This window comes from Peromyscus maniculatus, chromosome 7 (assembly GCF_049852395.1).
Source record: "Peromyscus maniculatus bairdii isolate BWxNUB_F1_BW_parent chromosome 7, HU_Pman_BW_mat_3.1, whole genome shotgun sequence".
Classification (NCBI taxonomy): domain Eukaryota; kingdom Metazoa; phylum Chordata; class Mammalia; order Rodentia; family Cricetidae; genus Peromyscus; species Peromyscus maniculatus.
The window spans coordinates 52,313,939-52,335,859 of NC_134858.1; the positions used below are offsets into that span (position 1 = coordinate 52,313,939).

Here is a 21,921-nt window from a genome sequence, read left to right on the forward strand (position 1 = left end):
ACCAAACTTTCTTATATAATCTTTCGTTCTCATACCTACATGCCTATACTTCCTACCCTAAAGAGAAGGCTCTGGGACTTCTTTTTGAGATGGGGTTTCCCCTGGTATCCAGGCTTGCCTGGAACTCACAGCAAACCTCCTGCATCAACCTCTCAAGTGTTAGGATTATAGGTGTTAGCCACTATGCCTGGGCCAAAAGTTATCATTTAGCATGATATAGGGTACTTCAGATTAGAATTTTCCTCTTTTTGTGCCAGGGTCTCACTCTATAAACAAGCCTGACCTGAAACTCACTATATAACTCAGGCTGGCCTTGAACTCACAGCCATCCTCCTGCCTCTGACTTTCAAGAGCTGAAATTACAAACATAAGCCACTACATCTAGCTTTACATCAGAATATTCCTGAATTCTGCCTCCAGTCTGCAACTGTGCTTTGCCCTTTTATGAAAACTTGTGGCTCAATGGCATGCAGTACATTTGGGATATAATATACAAATTCAAAGATCAGTAAAGGAATCCAGTTGCAACAGCTGTAGCAATATCAAAGTTCTATGTATTAAAAAAATACACAAGTCACTCTTAGCAAGTCCCAGTGGAATATTAGATTCCCTTATGAATTCTTTAGTCACTATGTGAGACCTGCTTCTGGCTTTCTACCTTGCAGCATATGGGTGAGCTACATTTACTAACACTTTTTGTAATTGCATAGGCCTGTGAGAGGGATTCTGTCAGAGTGTCTGTGTCACTTCTGGGACAGATCATTTTGAGTGTGAGGCACTCTGGAACTTTCCTTCCCTCTGGCAATGCAACCAACAGCATTTGTGGCAGCTGCTCTGTAGTGTGAGTCCTCATGACCGTGTTTAGCATGACCATCTCCAATCCGTGTGATAACACAGAATGATTATACACTATGAATTAGAAAGCCTTTCTTTTTAAGCCATTAAACTGTTACGGTTGCATCAATCTTTTTCTGTTGCTATACCACTGAGTAATTTACAAAGAACAGATGTTCATTTAACTTATGGATCCAGATGCTGAGATGTCTAAGACTACAGCATTGACAACTGTTCAGCATCTGGTAAGGCCTGTCTTAACTGGGTCATGGCATGGCACTGGGTACCACACTGTGAGACAGGACCAGCAAGACAGACAGAGCTCACTTTAATAGCTTCCGATGAGAAACCCTCCATTTTCTATTATGCATTAAAGGGCTCATTCCTTCATTCTGCTGAGACCCCGTCACCCAAAGATCCAACATTTCAAACACCATTAAGAGAGGACTTTGGGAACTTGTTTCTAATATACGAAATTTTAAGAACAAATTCAAGCAACAGTGAGTTAATTGATAGTTACTACAGTCAAAGCTAGAGGTCTTATTATACAAAGTAGCTCAACAACCAATCAATAGAAGATGAAAATCTATTTCCAAGTCAACACTAGAGAGAATAATGAGAAATTAGAATCAGTCAAGCTGATCTCTTGGTGTATTTTGCTGGAAAGCATACGTAGAGGGATAAAATAAGAATAGATCATTATTCAGGGGTAAATTCCCAAGCTGACTCATTTGATACTTTGTAACATGCTACTCTAAACTCAGTAGATTAGAAATTTCTCTCTCATGCTTTCTACTGGTTGACCACTGAGTCCTCCCCTCTCCCCGATCTGGAGGACTCTGTATGATTTCAGGCAACCAGTAGATAACACAACTAAAAGTTCCAACAAGTAGGACGTCTAGGGAGCCTCATTCAGATGGCTAGCAGTTGCTGCTGGGAGTCCAGCTATGGCTCTTTAATCTTTCTTATAAGATTCTGGATAATTCTATGCTGTGGGATGGTCTGTATGTCAAATTGCTCTGATTGGTCAATAAATAAAACACTGATTGGCCAGTGGCCAGGCAGCAAGTATAGGATGGACTAACAGAGAGGAGAATTGAGAGAACAGGAAGACAGAGAGAGACACTGCCAGCCACTGCCATGACAAGCAGCATGTGAAGATACCGGTAAGCCATGAGCCATGTGGCAAGGTATAGATTTATAGAAATGGATTAATTTGAGATGTAAGAACTAGATAGCTAGAAGCCTGAGCCATTAGGCCAAACAGTTGAAACAATATAAGTCTCTGTGTTTACTTGGTTGGGTCTGAGCAGCTGTGAGACTGGCGGGTGACAGAGATTTGTCCTGACTGTGGGTCAGGCAGGAAAACTCAAGCTACAATTCTAAGAGGGAGCTTTTAGCCCATTTAAAGGCTGTGTTCTTAACTGTATCATTTACCCGATACCCATGACTGGAGCAATCATACGGTGCCTGTCTAGAGAAATAAACTGTTTCTTATCACAATTCAATGGCTTGAATCTAGAACCTCATGCCTGCCAGACGAGCACACTATCACTGAACTACACAGCCCCAGCCTTAAAGTCTAACTCTTGCTGGTTGAGCGGCAAAGTCACACTGGGGAAGGGGACATAGGAGCAGCAGATCACATGGTAAACACAATCTGATGCGATGGGCCCGTAAGCTTTTGTATCTCAAGTACTCAGATGCAACAATTAGATAAGATCTACTGGGTTGCTTAAATGATACTTTGAAATAAAACACATAATTATGCACATTTTAAAAGAGCCAAAGACCCTCCAAATTTTAACCAAGGTTTATGAAATATTATTTTATCTACATGTTATTCTTGGAATATTAACTTCTCAAGCCACCTTGGATTGTCTTATGATGACCATCATCAACCCCATTTTCATAACCATATGAGAGTAACCAATGCATGTTTCATACTTATTAGTTAATACAAAATAACTACTAAACTTAATTTCATAGTCACTTTTTAAAAAAAATTCAAAAACATTGAAGAGCAATAAAAAAGGAATCAATGCAAGTAATCTTGGATGTGTGACATAAAGATGATTTCTGTAGCGAGTGTGGGTTCACCTAGCTTAGAGCCACCATGGCAAATGATGACATCGGTGACAGGCAACAGGTTGAGTTGCTTAAGATGCTTTTAAAATGACTCATTGGTTTATAACAAAATTGTGCTAGAGAGAGAATGCCAGCATAAAGCAGTATCTGGAGAAACATCTAGAAGTAAAGAGTGTGCTGGTTACTTGGAGGCTGCTGCCCATTACTTTCTTCTCTGTGAGGGTCTCTTCCCCTTCAGTTACCTGCACAGAAAGCAGAGCGCTGCGAGGGTGAGCGTGACGAGGATCACCAGGGCCACGAAAGCTGCCGACAGGTTACTTTTGCTTTGGCTGCTGGCACTGGGGAGAAAAACCTCTTCACAACGAGCTCCCGTATAATTCTCAATGCACCTGAAGGGTAAAAGTTCAGATAAAGATCGAATCTGTTCCATACACGGATGTGGACCACACAAGGGCCCCAGCTGGAATGAAGGGAAAAGGCCTCTACTTCTCAGATTGTGAATGTGGAGGGGACAGGCTTCAAGCGAAGCCCATAGAGCCACGGGTGCAGACAAAGGCGCTATTTACCCATCCTTCCATCCTCCCTCCCTCCCTCCCTCCCTCCCTCCCTCCCTCCCTCCCTCCCTCCCTCCCTCCCTCCCTCCCTTTTAGAGTTCTTCAGCAGCTTAGAATCTAGAGGAACTGGGTGGTATTCAGACTCCATGTGCGGACAGCGTCGGTGCCTTCTGGGTTTGGCTTCTCTCCCTCACAACTTTTGCAGATGTGGCTTACAGGGCTGTTCCCGTTGTCCTCCACCCCCTGGCTCAAGTGATCCTTCTGCCTCAGCTTCCCAAGTAGCTGGGACTGCAGGTGCATGCCACCCGGGCTTAAAGTGTGCATCTTCAACGGTGTAACTGTCTGCATATAACTCAAAGTCATCTGCAACTTATTATATTTTCCACAGATGTGTAAATGAATGCAACTGTTCCTCAAAATTATTATTTCGGGGCTGGAGAGATGGCTCCGAGGTTAAGAGCACTGGCTGCTCTTCCAGAAGCCCTGAGTTCAATTCTCAGCAACCACATGGTGGCTCACAACCATCTGTAATGAGATCTGGTGCCCTCTTCTGGCATTCACCAAACATGCAGGCAGAACACTGTGTACATAATAAATAAATAAATCTTTAAAAAAATTATTATTTCTTCCAAACCCAGAGTTACTTAATATCACATCCCTTCCCTACCGTTCAACAATGCCTTCTTGAACGTGTGTCAACCTTATATGACTAACAGCATTTCTATTTTCCTTCAGAGACAACCTGAAACAGCAAAGGACACCACAAAGAAGCAGTCTGGTGGAAGCAGCCAGCGCCTTTTCCCTGTCAACATGTTCAAAGGATTAATATAACAAGAATTATGCTGTTTGGCATCCCATCAGTTTATGGTATCGTCAAATGTAAATACAAATATTAGCTGGAAATGGTGGCACACATCTGTAGTCCCAGCACATGGCCAGTGAGGCAGGAGGAGCAACTAAAATTTGAGGGATATTTGACGAGCTTTAGGTCAGCCCAGGCTGGAGTGTGAAACTCTATCTGAAAAAACCTAATTTTTTTTCTTTTCAGTGTGAACATTTATTTATAAAGTAACTCAGGAAGTTATGTAAGAAATTCACAAAGTATATATAATAATAATGCTATGAAAAAATGAGTGTGTATATGTATACACACATGCATACGCACTTTAAGCTATGTTTTAACCAAAAAAAAAAATAGAGTGATTTTGCAAAATTAATTTTCCTCCTCACCTTTTTCCAGATTAGGCATGTATTACAAATTTGTTCTCTCTGCCTCCCACATTATACTAATCAGGACAACAGGCCTGGACAATTATATGTGAACCAATGACTGGTTTTAACAACTAACGTGACAGGATAACTAATAGCCTACGTATAAATAAGAGGAAGAACATTAAGATTGAGTACATGGAGTGAATTTCAGCTGACCAAACAGCAGATGTTTTCTGAGCCTCATGTCTCCCTGATGAAGCAGGGGGTTGTGGCTGTTGACTTCACAGGGGCTTTAGGCAGTACAGCGGTTCTCTGACATGACTACAAAGATCGGTTTGTGGACACAAGGAAAAGGGACAGAAGGACAAGAGACGAGGGACAAACTGACACACCAAGTGAGAGATATTTGGGGGACAAACTTATAATTACTTACAGTGTAAACATTAAAATACTATTTTTTCTTGGGCTGGAGAGATGTCTCAGTGGTTAAGAGCACTGACTGCTCTTCCAGAGGACCTGGGTTCAACTCCCAGTACTCATACGGAGGCTCACAGCTTGGGGATCTAATACCTTCTTTTGGCCTCTGCAGGCACCAGGCATGCACATGGTACAGATAGGCAGACATGTGAACAAATCACTCACACACATAAAATAAATGAATGAGTAAAACATTCTTCAGAATACATGTCATAAACTATGGTTCATAACACTGTAGGAGGTCACATAACTTAGTGCATGAAGGTTATAAAAAATTTGGCAACAATAAAAGATTTCTGAACATGCAAACACCCCAACACAATGTGCAGTTAAACTGAATGTACGGTGATTCTGACAGGTTCATGTCCTCGCAAGGCAGCATGTCTCCGCAGCTTCGTTCTGAACACACAACACACACACTTTACACTGCGCATGTCTGACAGATGCTGCCTGTTCCACGTAGGCTCTATGTAAGATCACTGTAAGTTATAAACTGCTGTGTTTTTCTGTGATACCAAGTAATTACAGGAAACAGGAGCTTCGAGATTTTCCTACTGTTGTTCCTTAGCACGAACATACCAAACGAATGTATCTTTGGATTGTATTGTTAGAACATTTGAATTTAAAATTGCTATTTAAGTTGCTAACTTTTTTATGAAAGGTAATTAAATGACTTTTGGCTTGGGATTCTGTCCTAATTAGGACAGAATTTCCAATAACTTCTGAAATGGCCCTACACAAGCTTCTACTGTTCTGTACTACATATCTTGGTAGAGAAGAATTCTCTACACCGAGGATCAAAGTTGCCATCAGTTGTGATAAGTGTTGAAGATGCTTCATGGCATTCAGTATCAAATACCCAGCCAAGACTTAATTCTATCTGTAAAAATAAGTAAGTACAAGCATCTCATTAATATGTAAATTTGCTTTAATCAGTAACAAATGGAAAAATCATTTTAGCAAAGAATTGTTTTGAAGTACAAATTCTTGGTGTGCATTGCTATTTTATATACTTATCTATGAGGGTCAGGAGGAAATGTCTTAGGTGAAAAGGGGCAGTGGGTGGGAGAAGTTGGTGAGGTTCTACCCTAGAGAGTAACCCAGCAGACCCATTACATCCAACACACACAGTTCAAAACAAACACAGGGAAGAGGTAGGTTTCCGCAAGATAAGACTCTGCTCCAAAAGTAGGCTCTAGAGGCATGAAAATACAATAAAAACTCCCTCACGATTTCCTTAAAATTATTTTGTATTTAAATAGAATTCAGTTAACATGTATACCTTACAGATGATTTAAAAAAGAAAAGAAAATTTTAGCCACTGAAAGGAAGCCCTGTACAGTCTGGGAATGACATGTGTAGAAGTTCAGTCAGCAGATGAGGATTGAAGGAGACAGAAAAGGCACGAGAGAGAAGCAATGGATGACGTTCTCCATCATCCACATCTGGGGAGAAGGTAAATACTGATGGGAAATTTAAGCAAAACATCATCAAGGAAAAAACCCTTGTTATTCTTCACCTCGTTAAATGAGAACCCAAGAAAGGCCGAGACACACTGCACTGCTTTGCTAACCTACAAGTGAAGTTTATTTTTCCAGATATTTGTCATATAAGTAAGGGAACACAGCTCTCAAAGCTCTGGCTAACTTATGAAAATGTTATGGCCTCAGTTATAACACAAATGTTAGATTTCAAGCAAGCATGAGTCGAGGAGGATGGAATGGAGACACAGAGGCTCGGAGCAGAGCTAGTGTGAGCTGAAGAAAAACACAGATCAAGGGTTACAACAGTGTTTGCACAGAGCTAAGCAGCCTCTGTCTTTATGGAAGTAACTCTTGCTAAAGTATTCCCGGGGTTCACTTCTGTGTAGGCTGCCAAGTACCAAGAGGTTGTGCCATCTAGTCTGATAAACACCGAGTGCTAAAACACTTTCCTGGAATTGAAGATGAATGCCAGATTGGGTACAAATGCCCAGTGACCTGAGAACCTTCTAAACTCAGATTCCATACTGAACCGTGGTCTTCTAGATGCACCAAGAGTTTCGCTGTAAGCACAGAAGCCATGTTTAATGCACGGGACATGAGAAAGTTCATCTATGAACTACCACACATTTTACAGTGTTCAGGGGAATTTATCACGATACTGAAGGCCTTCAGTAAGAGTAAAGGAACCAAACTGATTTGTGAGACTGACACAGGAGGATTAGCGTGAGTTCAAGGCCAGCCTGGGATATTTGGGGGTGACCCTTTTTCAAAACAAGACAAACACAAAAAGAACCAAGAAGTTGTAGATCATGAACAGAGCTGCTCTGTTCCAAACACTGAACGCTGAACTTCAGGCTAGAAAAAGCTAGTTAGAGCCGGGCAGTGGTGGTGCACACCTTTAATCCCAGCACTTGGGAGGGATCTCTGTGAGTTCAGCCTGGTCTACAGAGTGAGATCCAGGACAGGCTCCAAAGCGACACAGAGAAACCCTGTCTTGAAAAAAACAAAAGAAAAAGCTAGTTAGTTCCCTGACCCTCCCCCCGTCCTGCTTGCCGTGTATGGCGCTTAAGCTTTATGATTTTTTAAAGTATTTGTTTTACATCCCAACCACGGTTTCCCTGCCCTTCTCTCCTCCCAGTCCCTCCCCCACCTCCCCTCTGCCCCCCATCCACTCCTCCTCTGTTTCTGTTGTCACTTAAGCTTTAAAACACAAAGTCAAGGTACCATCTCCTGCCTTAACTATTTCATTGGCAATGTTCACACTCCAACAAGACACCTAGCAAAGCTACAGGGCAGCGTACAGGTAAAAGAGGAATGCAGATAATCTCTTTACAAAAGCCACGGTTATGCCAATGCTGGACTCCAGGCAGAAAGCTGGGAGCACAGTGGTCCATGAACACACGACTATTACACGTCCCCAAAACAAAAACCATGTTGTCAGAGTCACTAACAAAGGAAGACCCGACACCAAAGCCATGTCACTTGGACTGAGATATCCTGGAAGAAAAAATTCTAACACTGTGACCCCCACCAGAGCTGAGCTTACTTCCCAACACTGTGACCCCCAGATGACCCCACTTCCCAACACTGTGACCCCCCAGAGCTGAGCCCACTTCAACTATGACCTCCCCCAAAGATGACCCTACTTCACCAACACTGTGACCCCCAGAGATGACCCCACTTCACCAACACTGTGACCCCCAGAGATGACCCCACTTCACCAACACTGTGACCCCCAGAGCTGATCCCACTTTACCAACACTGTGACCCCCAGAGATGACCCCACTTCACCAACACTGTGACCCCCAGAGCTGATCCCACTTTACCAACACTGTGACCCCCCCAGAGCTGACCTCACTTTACCAACTCTCTATGACAATCCAAGTTCAGCCTGAAACTCATGAAAAATGAGAACAAAAAATAAAATCTTTACAAGAGTTCACGCCATACTGACAGCGTGGCGTGGAGCCACTTAGTCCACAGCTGTATGATACACAAACATCCTGTACAATGCCAACCGGATCTGTACAGGCCAAGAATTCAGAGATGACTGGCTCGCAATCTTTGCCTCTTCCATTACCTGGTGCCACAAATGCATTAAACATTTACCAGCTTGATTACACCTGGAGATGTTCAGCTAATACCCTCTCTTGTAAAAATAGCTGTTCATGTCAAATGTGTAACCTTGGCACTGTTAAGCACCAATAATTACGAGCACTTCAAGTGGGTTACCCCAGTTTTAGTCTAGCTAAAAAGCAAATCTTGGATTCTTTCAGGATTGAGTGTCAGCCAGCTCACTCATATGTGGGATGCATTTCAGGGTACATCTGAACGGAAATGGCAGAACAGGCCACACAGGGAACCATCACGTTTGCCGCTGGGAAAGTTACATCGGGTAAGTAAACATGGAAAGATTCAAATATTTGCTTACAGTAGCGAAAGCCCAATAAAATACAGAAGGGCTGTGAGAAGCCATGAGAAGCCATAGGCCGTAAACACAACCTTCATCCCGGAGTGTGTACGGGCCAGTCTGCCCCGGTGAACTCTGGAAGAAGGGCCTACACCATGTTTCCCACGAGTCCTGAGACAAAACTCTGGTTTGTGAGCTTCATAATGGTGCCATCTTTCTCCATGCTGACAAAACAATCCACTGAAGTCTCCATCTCTGTCCTCCCTCTTTTGCCTACCTCAAAAATATGATCAGGGAGAAAAGCCTAAAAGTCCCCCACCCCTGCAAACACAAATAAAGTGTATTATTTTTTTAAAAGGTCAGAAGATAACGTAAAACTAAAACTAAAAACTTCACATACCAGGCATGGTGGCACATGCCCGCAATAGCATCATTCAGGATGGGGGAGGGGTAAAGGGCTCAAGGGAGGGGCTGGAGATGCCTTAGCGGAGAAGGGAGCTGCTCTCCCAGAGGACCCCAGTCAGGACCCCAGTCAGGGTACGGCACTCAACCGTCTGTAACTACATTTCAGGGTCTCTGATGCCCTCTTCTGGCTTCCTCAGGCACTGCACATGGTATAGGGATGGATGTGGATAAAACACCCATGCATAAAATAGAGAGGGAGAGAGCCTGTGTTAGTTCAAGGGTAGCTTCAGCAGCACTTCGAAGTTTGAAGCCATCCTGGGCTACATAGACTCAGTCTCAAATAAAAAAATATGTGCATACTTTTCATCATTTATGTCTTGGAGATTTTATATGTTTATATATATGTATATATACATACATATATAAATGTATACATATGTAAAGCATTTAGATATAAAATTGTTGTCACATTTTCCTTTAAGTAATATTTTCAGTATATGTAAAATATATTTAAAAACAAATAATATATAAGTGGGCCTTCCAACTATAGAGATTTTCCCGTTCGTGTCTTTTAAGGGCTCATTAAAACCACCAAGTAGGGACATCTGGAAAGACTGGAGTCCTTAAACCACGGTTTTAAATGCACACTGTTCATGCTGGCATCTTACCTTCCCAGGCTGCAGGGAAAATCCCATGACCCAACTTGGAATAAGACAAAGAGAAGCCAGCATCAGTTCACTTCCTGACAAAAGAAGTTGAGCATTAGATCTCTGTAAAAGTCACAGCCGCTAGTATTTCCATGTAGAAATTAAGTCTTACAGATGAGAATGGACATTTTTTTTGGGGGGGGGCGCTGTACTCCAAAGGAGATGGTGGATGATAAACAGTTACCCAAGGGATAATCAAAATCCAGATGCCATTGTGCAACAGTAAGAAAAACACAAAAGCAAGGCCCATACTGCCTTTCCCAGCCCTCGGCCTTCAGAGAGCAGCGGGATGCCCCCAGTCGGCGGTAAAGGATGATTTCAGCTCCTCCTGACGCACACCAGGAAGACAAGCGCAGCTGGCAAAAGTGATAGAGCAAAGGGAGCTGGCGTGTGCACATTGCTTCTCAGCCACGGCCTGCACTGTGAGAGAAGTGCCGTCCAAGTCAGAGGGGCGGGAGATTTATGCTCTTAAGTTTCCTTCTAAACGCTGAGGTCGAGAGAGACGCATCCGTTGTTTCTGCTGAGAACACTAATGAGGGAGTCTATAATCAGAAGTAAGGTTACTAAAATAAAAAGCATTAACAGAATGCATAAATGGAGCGGCTGCTGGATGCATTTGCATCTGTTCTATTATAAGCGTCCAGGCTGTTATTTCTGCTCCATTAAGGTGTTCTGAAGATCAACCTCATTCCAGATGTTTAATAAAGCTTACAGCATAGTGTCAAAGACTAAAGCAAAAAGGATGTTGCTGTATTTAATATCAGAGGCATTTTTGATTTTTTTCCTTGAAATACAACCTTCTACTAAATTTAGAGCTGCAAAGGCCAAATCTTATCTAAGAACCAGCCTATCTTAAGAACTGACCTCAAGCAAACCTTATCATTTTCTGTGGTTAATAAAGTGACTCACAGAATTCTGAAATTCCCTTTGGAAAGAATTTGATAGAACACAGGGTGGTGTGTTTGTCTGAATAAGAATGGCCCCATAGGCTCATGTATTCAAATGCTTAGTCATCAGGGAGTGGCCTACTAGAGAGGGTTAGTAGGTGTGGCCTTGTTGGAGTAGGTGTGGCCTTGTTGGAGTAGGTGTGGCCTTGTAGGAGTAGGTGTGGCCTTGTTGGAAGAAGCCTCACTAGGGGTGGGCTTTGAGGTTTCAAAAGCCCAACCCAAGCCCAGTGTCTCTCTCTCTTCCTGCTGCCCACTGATCCAGATGTGGACCTCTCAGCTCCTTCTGCAGTACCAGGCCTGTCTTCATGCTGCCATGCTCCCCACCATGATAACAGACTAAACATCTGAAACTATAAGCAAGCCCCGATTAAATTCCTTCTTTTATAAGAGTTGCTGTGCCCTCCTCACAGAAATAGAACACTAAGTCAGGCGGGGTCCAGCAATGCTGGGACAGACAATCTGCAATTAAATGAGATGATAAGTCAAATACAGCAGCACAGTAGATGTAGGTCTCTTCATCTTATTTCTGTATAACTAGCCTTCCACAGATTACATGTCTGTTCTTCTCCATCTCCTAACCATCTCTGTACAATCACATGACAAATGGTTGGTACCCCCCCAAGCACAGCATCATTACTGCTACAGGTGGGAAACCAAGCTCAGACTAAGTCCCCAAAGCAGGAAGCCGCTCTGGTTGGATCTTGTGCGCATGTGAGCAATCTGCTCTTTGGCAGAGTCCTGGTGAAACCAGGGCTTACTAAGTCCCAGTGGGTAACTGCTTCACCAGGTAATGCTTCACCAAGCTAACTTCCTCCAGTCGCAAAGCTGAACACCATGTACTGGCTGTCTCTGAGCTGATCTCTGGACAGGTCACAAGACTGAGGGGAAAGCAGGGCCGCCCATAGGGCCTGGCCTGGCTGGTGATGTAGGCACAGGTGAAGCCAAAACTCTCCTCCACTCCTGCTCCTTCAACTCAGAACGCTCTGGTTGGAAGTTCTACTTGGCTGCCTTTGTGTCTAAATGGACCAAGATGCCGAGGCTAGAAGGCTCCTGTCTAGATTGTTCTTCAGAAGAAGACTTTGACATCAACCACAAAAAAGGTTCCCAGGCCCATGGCAGACATCCTTCCCGAGTTCTCTGACTCCACAGAGACCTGCACTTTCACCTTCCAGCTATTTTACAGCTCTGTAAACCGCAAACCTTAGCGGAATACAAATGCATTTTGCTTGGTATACAACGACAGTTCACTGCATGGGTCCACATCAATTTCATGTCAGCTCACATGTGTGCACATTATTTCATTTTCCTCTGAGTCAGTGGCAACACCTCCTGGTCTCCTTGTAAATAAGCAGTTCCTCAAATATCCCTCTGACCAATGCTCATTTTTTATTTGTGAGAATCTGATTTTCTCCTTTTATAATTTTTAGAACTTTTAGAGGCTATTCGTTGAAATGCTCAGTAGACTTGTTGGGTAGAGTGGGATGAACGGAGGTACTGGGAAGCCTGCACCCCGGGCCTGAGTGCTGGGCATCTTCTCCCAGCACTCAGAGGAATCCAAGGGAGCAGAGCTTCAGATCTGCCCGTTCCCTCGTATTCTGGACTTCACATTCTCTATCACTTATTTTGTGGGTCTTGTTGTTAGCTGTTGTGGTTCACCTGTGCTAACAGTTTGCTTCCCATTAGTAAGATCATGAAGAGGGCCCTGACTGTCTCTGCCCCACGGTTTTTATAGAGACTCCAAGGGGTGGAGCAAAAGACCTCCTCCCCCAGCACAGCCAAGTGCAGGCCATCTCAGACACCTGCACTCAGGCCCGTGGTCCTGATCATCCTCTATGCGGACCGGCTGGGTAAAGCCACGAGGAACTGGAGAACGGGCTCTCACAGATAAAGGCACTTGCTGGCAAGCCTGATGTGAGTTCCATCCCCAGAACCCATGCGGTGGAAGCAGAGAAGCAGCTCCTCCATGCTGTGCCCTGATCTCCACACAGAAGCTGTAGAACCCGGATGTACTCACATACCCACACACATATAACATAAAGAAGTGTTAAAAAATATTAAAAATTTAAAAGGATGCGTGTAGAGGTAGAATGTAGAGTGTGCAATGCGTGAGTTTGTGACTTGTGCACGTCTACTAAATTGCCTCTTATGCTAGACAGTTCCAAATGACCCTGAACCTAGTTTTCCTTGTGAAACAGAAATCAGTTACTTGGTTAAAAGTTATAGCTGATGTGAGCAGGGAGACTATACCAGGAATAATTGTGACAGAGACTCACATGAGTGCATACACTTCTGTTTTTAAAGAAGTTTTGAAAATAGCAGTTCTCAGCTTCTTGACCTCAAAGCCAATGGTGGTAAACTTAGACTCAGAACTGCTGGTATTGGAAACTGAAACACAATGAAGAATGGTTATTGATTCATTTGAAATAAGAATGTTGACTACACATATAAATAACACCTCAGCATCAATGACTAAGCTACTGCTGCCCAGGGCTCACTAAAGTGTTTTTAGACTATGAAAAGATTTGTTTAGGGAATTTCTTTTTTGTATCATATGAAGTGTGTTCTCAGTGCTCAGTACCCTGATAGCCGGGCTTTCAGAATGGATGGAAAGTTGTCTGTCTTCTTAGGGACCAGCCCAGAAAGCAATGACTCAGCATCTACCTAGGATGCTTTTCTGTGCTTGCTGCTGGATTTTACATTCTGGATTATTTATGGGAAGAGAAAATTAACTCAAAAAGAAGGGAGGGAGAGGAGGAGGAGGAGGAGGGGGAGGGGGAGGGGGAGGGGGAAGGGGAGGGGGAGGCAGTGAGTCAGCCTCTTTATAACTGTCACTTTCTACTTTTATTTTAAATGTTGGTTGTCCCTTTGAGGAAAGAGACATCCAAGAACTCTTTCTCAGGCACCTGGGATACTATAGGCAAGTTCCCCAATCGCCTCACTAAGTTTTAAATTTTGCTTTCCTAAAATTGAATCTCAAATACAGAAAAAAACAACAACAAAATATCATTTATACCCAAAAAAGACCTCTTAAAAATCATTGTCATTTACATTATTAAAATAAAGATGGGTAGTTAGAATAGGAACACATCAAGTTAAAGTCTCTAGATACTCTTGGAGATTTCTCAACATCCTCTGTTCCATACGTTTGTGCATTTACGTGTTTGTTTTAAGATGGGATCATGCCTTTCTGGAACACCTGGGCTAGAGTGACCCTCCTGTCCCCCCTCCTGAGCAGCTATGAACCACCATGCCCAGCTACCATGAAAGGTTCTAAATACAGATAAAACCCATGTGAGCTAGTTACACAATACACTCCAGTAAAGATTTTTGCCCTTATCCATTGTGATATTATTGGTTATAGGAGGCCATTATCTGCCATCTAAAAGTCTCGTGTTTCTTTTCTTGTGCATGGTATATGTGTATGCATATGTTCACGTGCCTGGGCACATGTGTGCATAGGCCAGAGGTTGGTGTTGGATGCTTTTCTTTAATCACTCTCCACTGCATTTTCTGAACGCGGAGGAGCTCATCAATTAGGCTAGAGTGATCAGGCAGTGAGTTCCCAGGATCCCTTTCTCTCTGCCTCCCAGCACTAGGGCTACAAATACCTGACTTTTACCCGGGTACTGAGAGAGACAGTAAACTGCATCGCAAGCATTCTCCTTCCTGAGCCATCTCCAATGCAGTTTCTGTTTAATCTGATGCTTGGCCAAGGCTCTGAGTCACACAGGAAATAAATGACAGGTACGGCTTAATTCTTCAAAGAATAGATTCTTGGGAACAAGATTCCAAGATGATCAGTATTTATAGAATGTTCCCTCAGAACCAATGGGCTGAGTCAGGATTTCCCAGGAGCCACTGCACTTTAGAAGTAGACAGCTTAGGAAAGCAGATTGGTAACCCCAAGTCGTGAAGAGCAGGGACAGCATGGCCACTGAGGGGCAATTGTTGTAGACACTTGGTTAGATTACTGTTAGTATTTTAATGCCATATTCTTTTTATATTAAAAATTATCTTTCTTCAGAAGGTATTCATGTCCTATAAAAATGTGATAAGCATTGAATTTATAAGATAAAACTGAATACTTGAATTACCTCATTTTGAGCTGAATTATCTAATGTCTGTTCCTATAGAACTACAGTTCTTATTTGCAGATCTCACATCCAACCAAGCCTACTCAGTACGAATGGCCTGGTCCCTGGCTGACAGGCCCTGAAGAGAAAAATGTCCTTGGCTACCAGGCTGAGACTCTCGGGAAACTAGGTTATTCCGAGACAAGAAGAATTCACTTACACTTCAGTACTGCCCATGAAATCTGGGGGATAGTTTCTTAGGCGTGGTTTCTTGACCTCATGACAGCCAAGAGGCCTTTGGAACTCCGTGCCAAGACTCCTTATGAAATATCTCAGAGTGAAGGGAGTGTTGTAACTTCCTAGATTCATTACTGAGTGGCTAAGATTCACAGTGGCATCAACATGTCCTCACTCACAGCAGCCTGCACCAGAATGTCTGTGACCAAGAGTAACAGCATCACAGCACAGGCTGTAATCCAGCTACCGGAAAGGACTGTGGAAAGATGATCACAAGTTCAAGACTAGCCTGACCTGGGCAAAATTATCAAAAACCCATCTCAAAATAAAAAGGTTTACTTTTTGATTTTTAAAACAGAAACAAAAAACCTGGGTTGGAGAAATGGCTCAGCAGCTAAGAGCATTGGCTGCTCTTGCAGAGGATCCAGGTTCAGTTCCCAGGACCCATGTGGTGGCTCAGAACCATCTATAATTCCAGTTTCAGGGGGCATGGCATGCTTGTGGTGTATATACATTCTTACAGACAAAATACCCATTCACATAAAAATTTTAAAAATCTAAAAGTAAATCTTTTAAAAATCTTTCTTAAAATATGCAAAAATTAAACACCGGAAACTCAAATCATCGAATCAATGAATGGGCTGATGAACTGAAGAGATAATTCTCAAAAGAAGGTGCACAGATAGTCAATAAGAACTCAACAAGTGTTCAACATCCTTAAACCATCAGGGAAATGCAAATTACAGCTGCTTTGAGCTCAGATGTCAAGACAACAACTGATGGCACACGCCGATGAGGGTGTGGGGAAGGCATTCTTGTTCACTGCTGCTCAAAGTGTAGCCGTGTGGCCACCACAGAGTCAGCAGGAGGGGCCTCAAGAAACCACAGATACAACTTCCGTACACTCGCCCAGCCATACCACTCCTGGACACACGCCTGGAAACGATGCACCCTACTACAAAGATACACGCATATCCATTCCATTGCTACATTATTCACAGTAGCAAGGCAATAAAATCAGTTTAGATGATAGGCATCAGAAGACAGACAGACAAAACAAAGTACATACACACAATGGAATTTTGAGCAGCCACAAAGAAAAATGAAATCATGACATTTGCAGGAAAGTAAATGGAATTCGAAATAATTATATTAAATAAAACATGCCAGATCTAGAAAGTTAAATATCATAAGTGTTCTCTTAGGTACACATAAATCTAGGTTCTGCATATATTAGCAAACATTTGTGTGTGTGCCTGCGTGCTTGCTCATGTGCATGCATGGGGGAGGGATTCTGAGAGAAGAGAATTCATGTGACAGGAAAGCAGAAGTCGGGGCTAACTGAGAAGAAAGGGGAGCAGCCAGAGAGGCCTAGGGAGCTCAGGAGAAAGCAGTGGGAGAGAGGAAAACCGAGAAAAAAGTACAAAACATACATGTGAGGATGGGAGAGCAAGACCTGACTTTGTTTGCCGACCTAAAAAAAATTAATAATTTAAAAACAGCAAAAGAGTTTGGCTGATAAAGACATATGGAACCCATATGGGAAAAGGAGACAACTGACTCCTGCCTGCTGTCTCCATCCATGTACCATGACATCTGCGTGTGGGGGCACACACATGATGCATGCACACACAAACAAAAACACACAAGCATGCACACACACAGGAACACACACAGGCATGCACACACACAGGAATACACACACAGGAACATACATATTTGCACACACGCACACATGCGCATATGTGCACAAACACACACATACAATGTAATTAAAGGGGATAGGGATATACCTCAGTAGTTACGCACATGTAAACAAGGCTCTAAGTTTAATCTGCAGTACAAAAAAAAAACTTTTGAGATTACTATGATTATAAACAAGATGTTTATAAAAATTATGAAAGAATTTGGAATGGGTTAAAACAACAACAATGATAAAAAGATTCCTGGGAGCTGGGCATAATGGTACACACTGATAATCCCAGCATTTGGGAAGCTGATGGAGGAAGACCAAGAGAGTTCAAAACCAGCCTGAGCTATAATCAATTATCTCCACAGGAACTCTCACAGGAAGTACTGGGTGTCAGCGGGGGATGGGCTAAGGGAGTCTGCTCAGTGTGGTCGTTCACAAGTCTGTGACTGTCGACAATGTGTACCATTGCAACTGACTCTTTTCTACAGAAACACAAATACATTTTACCTGGTGGGACACAACTGATTAGTTACTTGCAAATATTGATCAACTGTGTATCTATTTATAAGTTCTTTTCAGAATTCCTAGTATCTCTACATGGATTTGCTGCTTGGATTTTTGAGCTGTTTATAATATCTTATTGATTTCCTAAGTAACCAGTTAAAATCTTTGACAAGTTCATTTATATTTGTATGATTACTCTTTTACCTTTTCAAAAAAAATATTTTAAAGGAGTCCAGAACCTGGAAAATCCTTACTCCCTGACGGAGCTGCCAGTGGAGAAGGGACAGAGACTATATACACTGTCCATGGTATTTGGGAATTTTACAATATTTCACAGGTTTCTAGCCATCAGACTGAGGACGCTCAGAAAACCACATCCAAGCATTCAGGAACACACCGCATGAGAACTTAGGAAGACAAAAGTCACGATAAAACAAATGACCCTGGGTCAAGATTTTTAAAGACTAAAAGAATCAAACTTTTGAAGTTTTGTTTACTTCCCATCTATTCTATAGGTTAATTTTGTGCTATATGTACACCGCACCATGGGCAGGAGAGAAATCTCAAAAGTAAATTTTAAAAAGGATGTCAAACAAGAAGGCAATTAAAAGTTCCATTTATTTTATGAAGAACCAAGTGGTAGGCTGGTAAAATCCAATGGGAATAGACCCAACAAAGCTCACATCAGCCTTGATGAAATCTACGGGGAGGACCGGAGCTGGGGCCGTCTTTGGCTTCTGCTCTCCATTCACCTGCAGAACCTGTGCAGCTAGGGAAAGACATTAAGCTACTTGGTGGCATTTATACTTTAGGGTAATTGGAGGTTTTCAAAAAAAAAAATGCACATTATAAGGGAAAAATCATTACCTAAAAAGAGACAAGAGAGGTACATTTCTGCTACTTCACAGCTGGTCTCTAGCAGCAGCCATTTGTCTTGGGCTGTCTGTAGGATGAGAGTTCCCAAGCACAGGCCTGGGTACGCAGTAAACAGCTGAGTGACAAGAGAAAGGAAAACTGCCCCCAAATAAGTTCCCGCCATCTGGAGTCTCACATCCACCTTGGGGTGGTCCAGTGAGTGAACTGTTTCGGGAGCACTCCGCACACCAAGGTGCTCAATTGTGTGCATGACTGAAGTAGGAAATGTGTTAGAAACAAATGACAAAATGGAGAAAGAGAACACAAAGATTTTTGTTGTTGCCAGAGATGGATGTAGAGTTCATGCATGTTAATGACATGCTCTACCCGTGAGTCACACCTCAGCCCAACAATGCAAATTTTGACACACTACACAAAATTCTCATTTAATTCTGAAACGCATGTACAAAACTGGAATATATCACATATGTATGGAACATTTGAAAAAGTAATATCTACATAAAAATCGATGAAGGCACAATAATTATTCTGTTTTCTGAAATTTCTGTAAGTTTTAGATAGCCAAGTTCTTTTTAAGCACGTAAAAAGCTAAAAATGTAATCAAATATCTCCAATTGGTCCCGTATTTTCCTCCCTGTTGTGTTAACAGTCCTCGGTTGGAGTTCAGAAACAATAGCATGCTTTTACTCCAGACTGTAAATTACAGTAAGTTCTTTCAGGCACACCGTGTTCCGAACAGAAATGCTGACAGTTGGATAACAGTGGGCAGCCCAGCAGGACCACACTTGGGCTGTAACAGCATCAGCCTGGGCTTGTGTCAGCAAAATTTGTCACATCGCTCTTCTCTCCAAATGGAGCACATCTTGATGGCTCCAGTTTGGGGAGGGGCGGTCATTAGGCTTTTAAAATGTTATTTATTTAAATATAAAGATTTAAGCACACAATTTTATCTCAAAGTACTATTGGTCAAGGTCAAAAATGCTAAAACTAAAGGCTGGTTTGAAAGATTAGGTTTTATTTAGATTTCCTGTTTATTTCATTACATTTCCTGTTTGAACCGTAACTATTTTAGAACAGTAAAATTCTGACCAAAGTCTCAAAACAAATTCCCCCACACTAATGCCAACCATTTTCAATTCATTGTGTTTAGACCTTAGCTTATAGAAAAGGTCAACACACTGAATATGTTGCATTTTAATCGTTTCTATTGTCAATTTTGTTATCTTATTAATTTTTCATGCCTCTTGCGTGTGCCCTTACAGAGTATTCGCTGAAGGGGAAGACATGCCCAGGGTATGACTGGACCGTCTGACAGGCTAGGAGCCCCAGTGCAGTAAAGGGGGAGGGGGAAGATGTTCGGCAGTGTGAGCATCCTCTGCTGCCTGCCCATCGTGGTGGCTTCCGCTCCCCCATTCTCACCAGACCCCGAGGGACCAAGCTGGCTAAAGCTGTGTCCGAACAACTCCTCCTCCTTTTCATCTGTTTTTCTTGGTCATTTTATCAGAGCGATAAGAAATGATTTCAAAAAACCCTCACGTAATTACTGACTAAAGAGAGACTGAACAATCATTAGCCTTAAGGACAACATTATAGTTGACATTTATAGATAACTAAGGCTCTTCCCAATAAGTCAGAAAAGGAGAGACATTCTATACCCTAGCTGGCAAAGTTCACATCCGTCCTTCAATCCTTACCAATGCTATACATGTACCACCTCACATTGTGTGTTTCAGACAATAATGCTCCTTAAGATGAATTAGTGAATGACTGAGAGAGACAGCTACATAGCCCCTCTATTCTCAGTATCCTTCGATCATTTTATCTAATCATAAAATCCATCCTAGGCACACGGCTACCCAGATTACTCTCCTCAGCCCCACCTCTCGGTGAGAGAAAGTCATCAGATAGGTAGGTTCCAGACATATAATACGAAGAAAAATGATGGGCACAACTTCAACTTTCAGTAAAAGTCCTTTAAAGGTTGGGTTTGTCTCCCGTTTCACCTTACACCGTTTGAAAAGCTGTAACCCACAGATTCTCAAATGTGTGTGAGAAATACCAAAAGCCAAGATGAAGTATAGCTGGGCAGTGGTGGCGCACGCCTTTAATCCCAGCACTTGGGAGGCAGAGGCAGGCGGATCTCTGTGAGTTCAGGACCAGCCTGGTCTACAGAGCGAGATCCAGGACAGGCACCAAAACTATACAGAGAAACCCTGTCTCGAAAAACAAAACAAAACAAAAAAAGCTCCTAGAACAAGGGGAAGCGTAGGGTGACAAGACACTGAAAATACAGAGTACCCCAGCAGAATAGAGACTACATAAATTGTAAACTCTGGGAAGGGGAGCAGCAGGCAGAGCAAAGACAGAGTTACAGCCCGCATGGGCTGTAGTCACAGCATACCATTTAGCAATGAGATGTCAGGTAGAAGAGAAGAACGAGCCTATTGAGGGGTTTTGAAATCATGAAAATCTTATCGAAAAACAGAAAGGTGAAGAGAGACAGGGAGAAGACAGTTTTCTAAACTCAAGATAAGCCAGACATTGGAACTACAGACATTTTAAGCCATACACATAGCTCTTCTCATTGAAGTAAAGCTATGTGCCTAATACTTCAAAAGCTCACAGAGAAATGGGAGGTCTTGGAGCAGACACATTTATAAAATAGAAATTCAAGAACTAGGGAAAAACTCGATAAAACAAATACGTTGGCACTACCTCAACACAATAAATCTTTGGAAGCCCCAAATTAGCACCAACTTGAAGTAGTGGAAATCGAAAGGACACTCACTAAAGTCAGAACAAGAGAAGTTCAGTTGTATATCCACCTTCCAGTAGAACCTGGTGTAATCCAGGGTCCTCACAACGGGGATAAGCAAGGTAGAAAGAGCGTGGCAGCAGCAAAGCAACCGATGTTCACCGACACCATGCTTGCATACCTTGAAAAGCCAAGAGAATCTGATGAAAACCTGGGAACACTGGCGTAGTTCAGTAAAACACAAAGTCGGTGCTTCCTTAATACCAATACTAGTTATGAGAAAGAAGAAAGGCCCAGTCACAACACAAAGTGATGACACAAGAACACACTTCAGAAATACATAAAACTAACCCCCAAGGAAAGCAGATGCCACGACAGACCCACATCGTAAGTTCATAAATTCTATGCTAATTTCAGAATTCAGTGTTACTTTAATATCTAAAAACAGGAACCATAAAAGTTCCAGAAGAAAACATGACCATGGGAAGATGAGGGAGCAGAGGACGGAGGAGTCTGAGGGCAATGAAAATACTCCATGAGAATATAATAGTGGGTACGGGCCCTTTTACATCTGTTCCAACTCAGACTAAACACCAAGAGTGAATCCTAAATAATGGACTTTGGTGACTTTTTATGTTCATTAATTTTTGTGCGTGTGTGTTTTT

The 21,921-nt window shown here is 42.6% G+C and overlaps 1 protein-coding gene across 3 annotated transcripts in view; it reads right to left on the reverse strand.

Moving 5' to 3' along the window:
* Window positions 1–21,921, reverse strand: part of Nrg4 (neuregulin 4) — a 79,875-nt gene that overhangs the window by 31,010 nt on the left and 26,944 nt on the right. For all 3 annotated transcript variants that reach the window (XM_076576315.1, XM_076576313.1, XM_042280969.2), the window contains one exon: window positions 3,165–3,311. In XM_076576315.1, coding sequence (XP_076432430.1) covers window positions 3,165–3,311 — 147 coding nt within the window. The remainder of the gene's footprint in view (window positions 1–3,164; window positions 3,312–21,921) is intronic.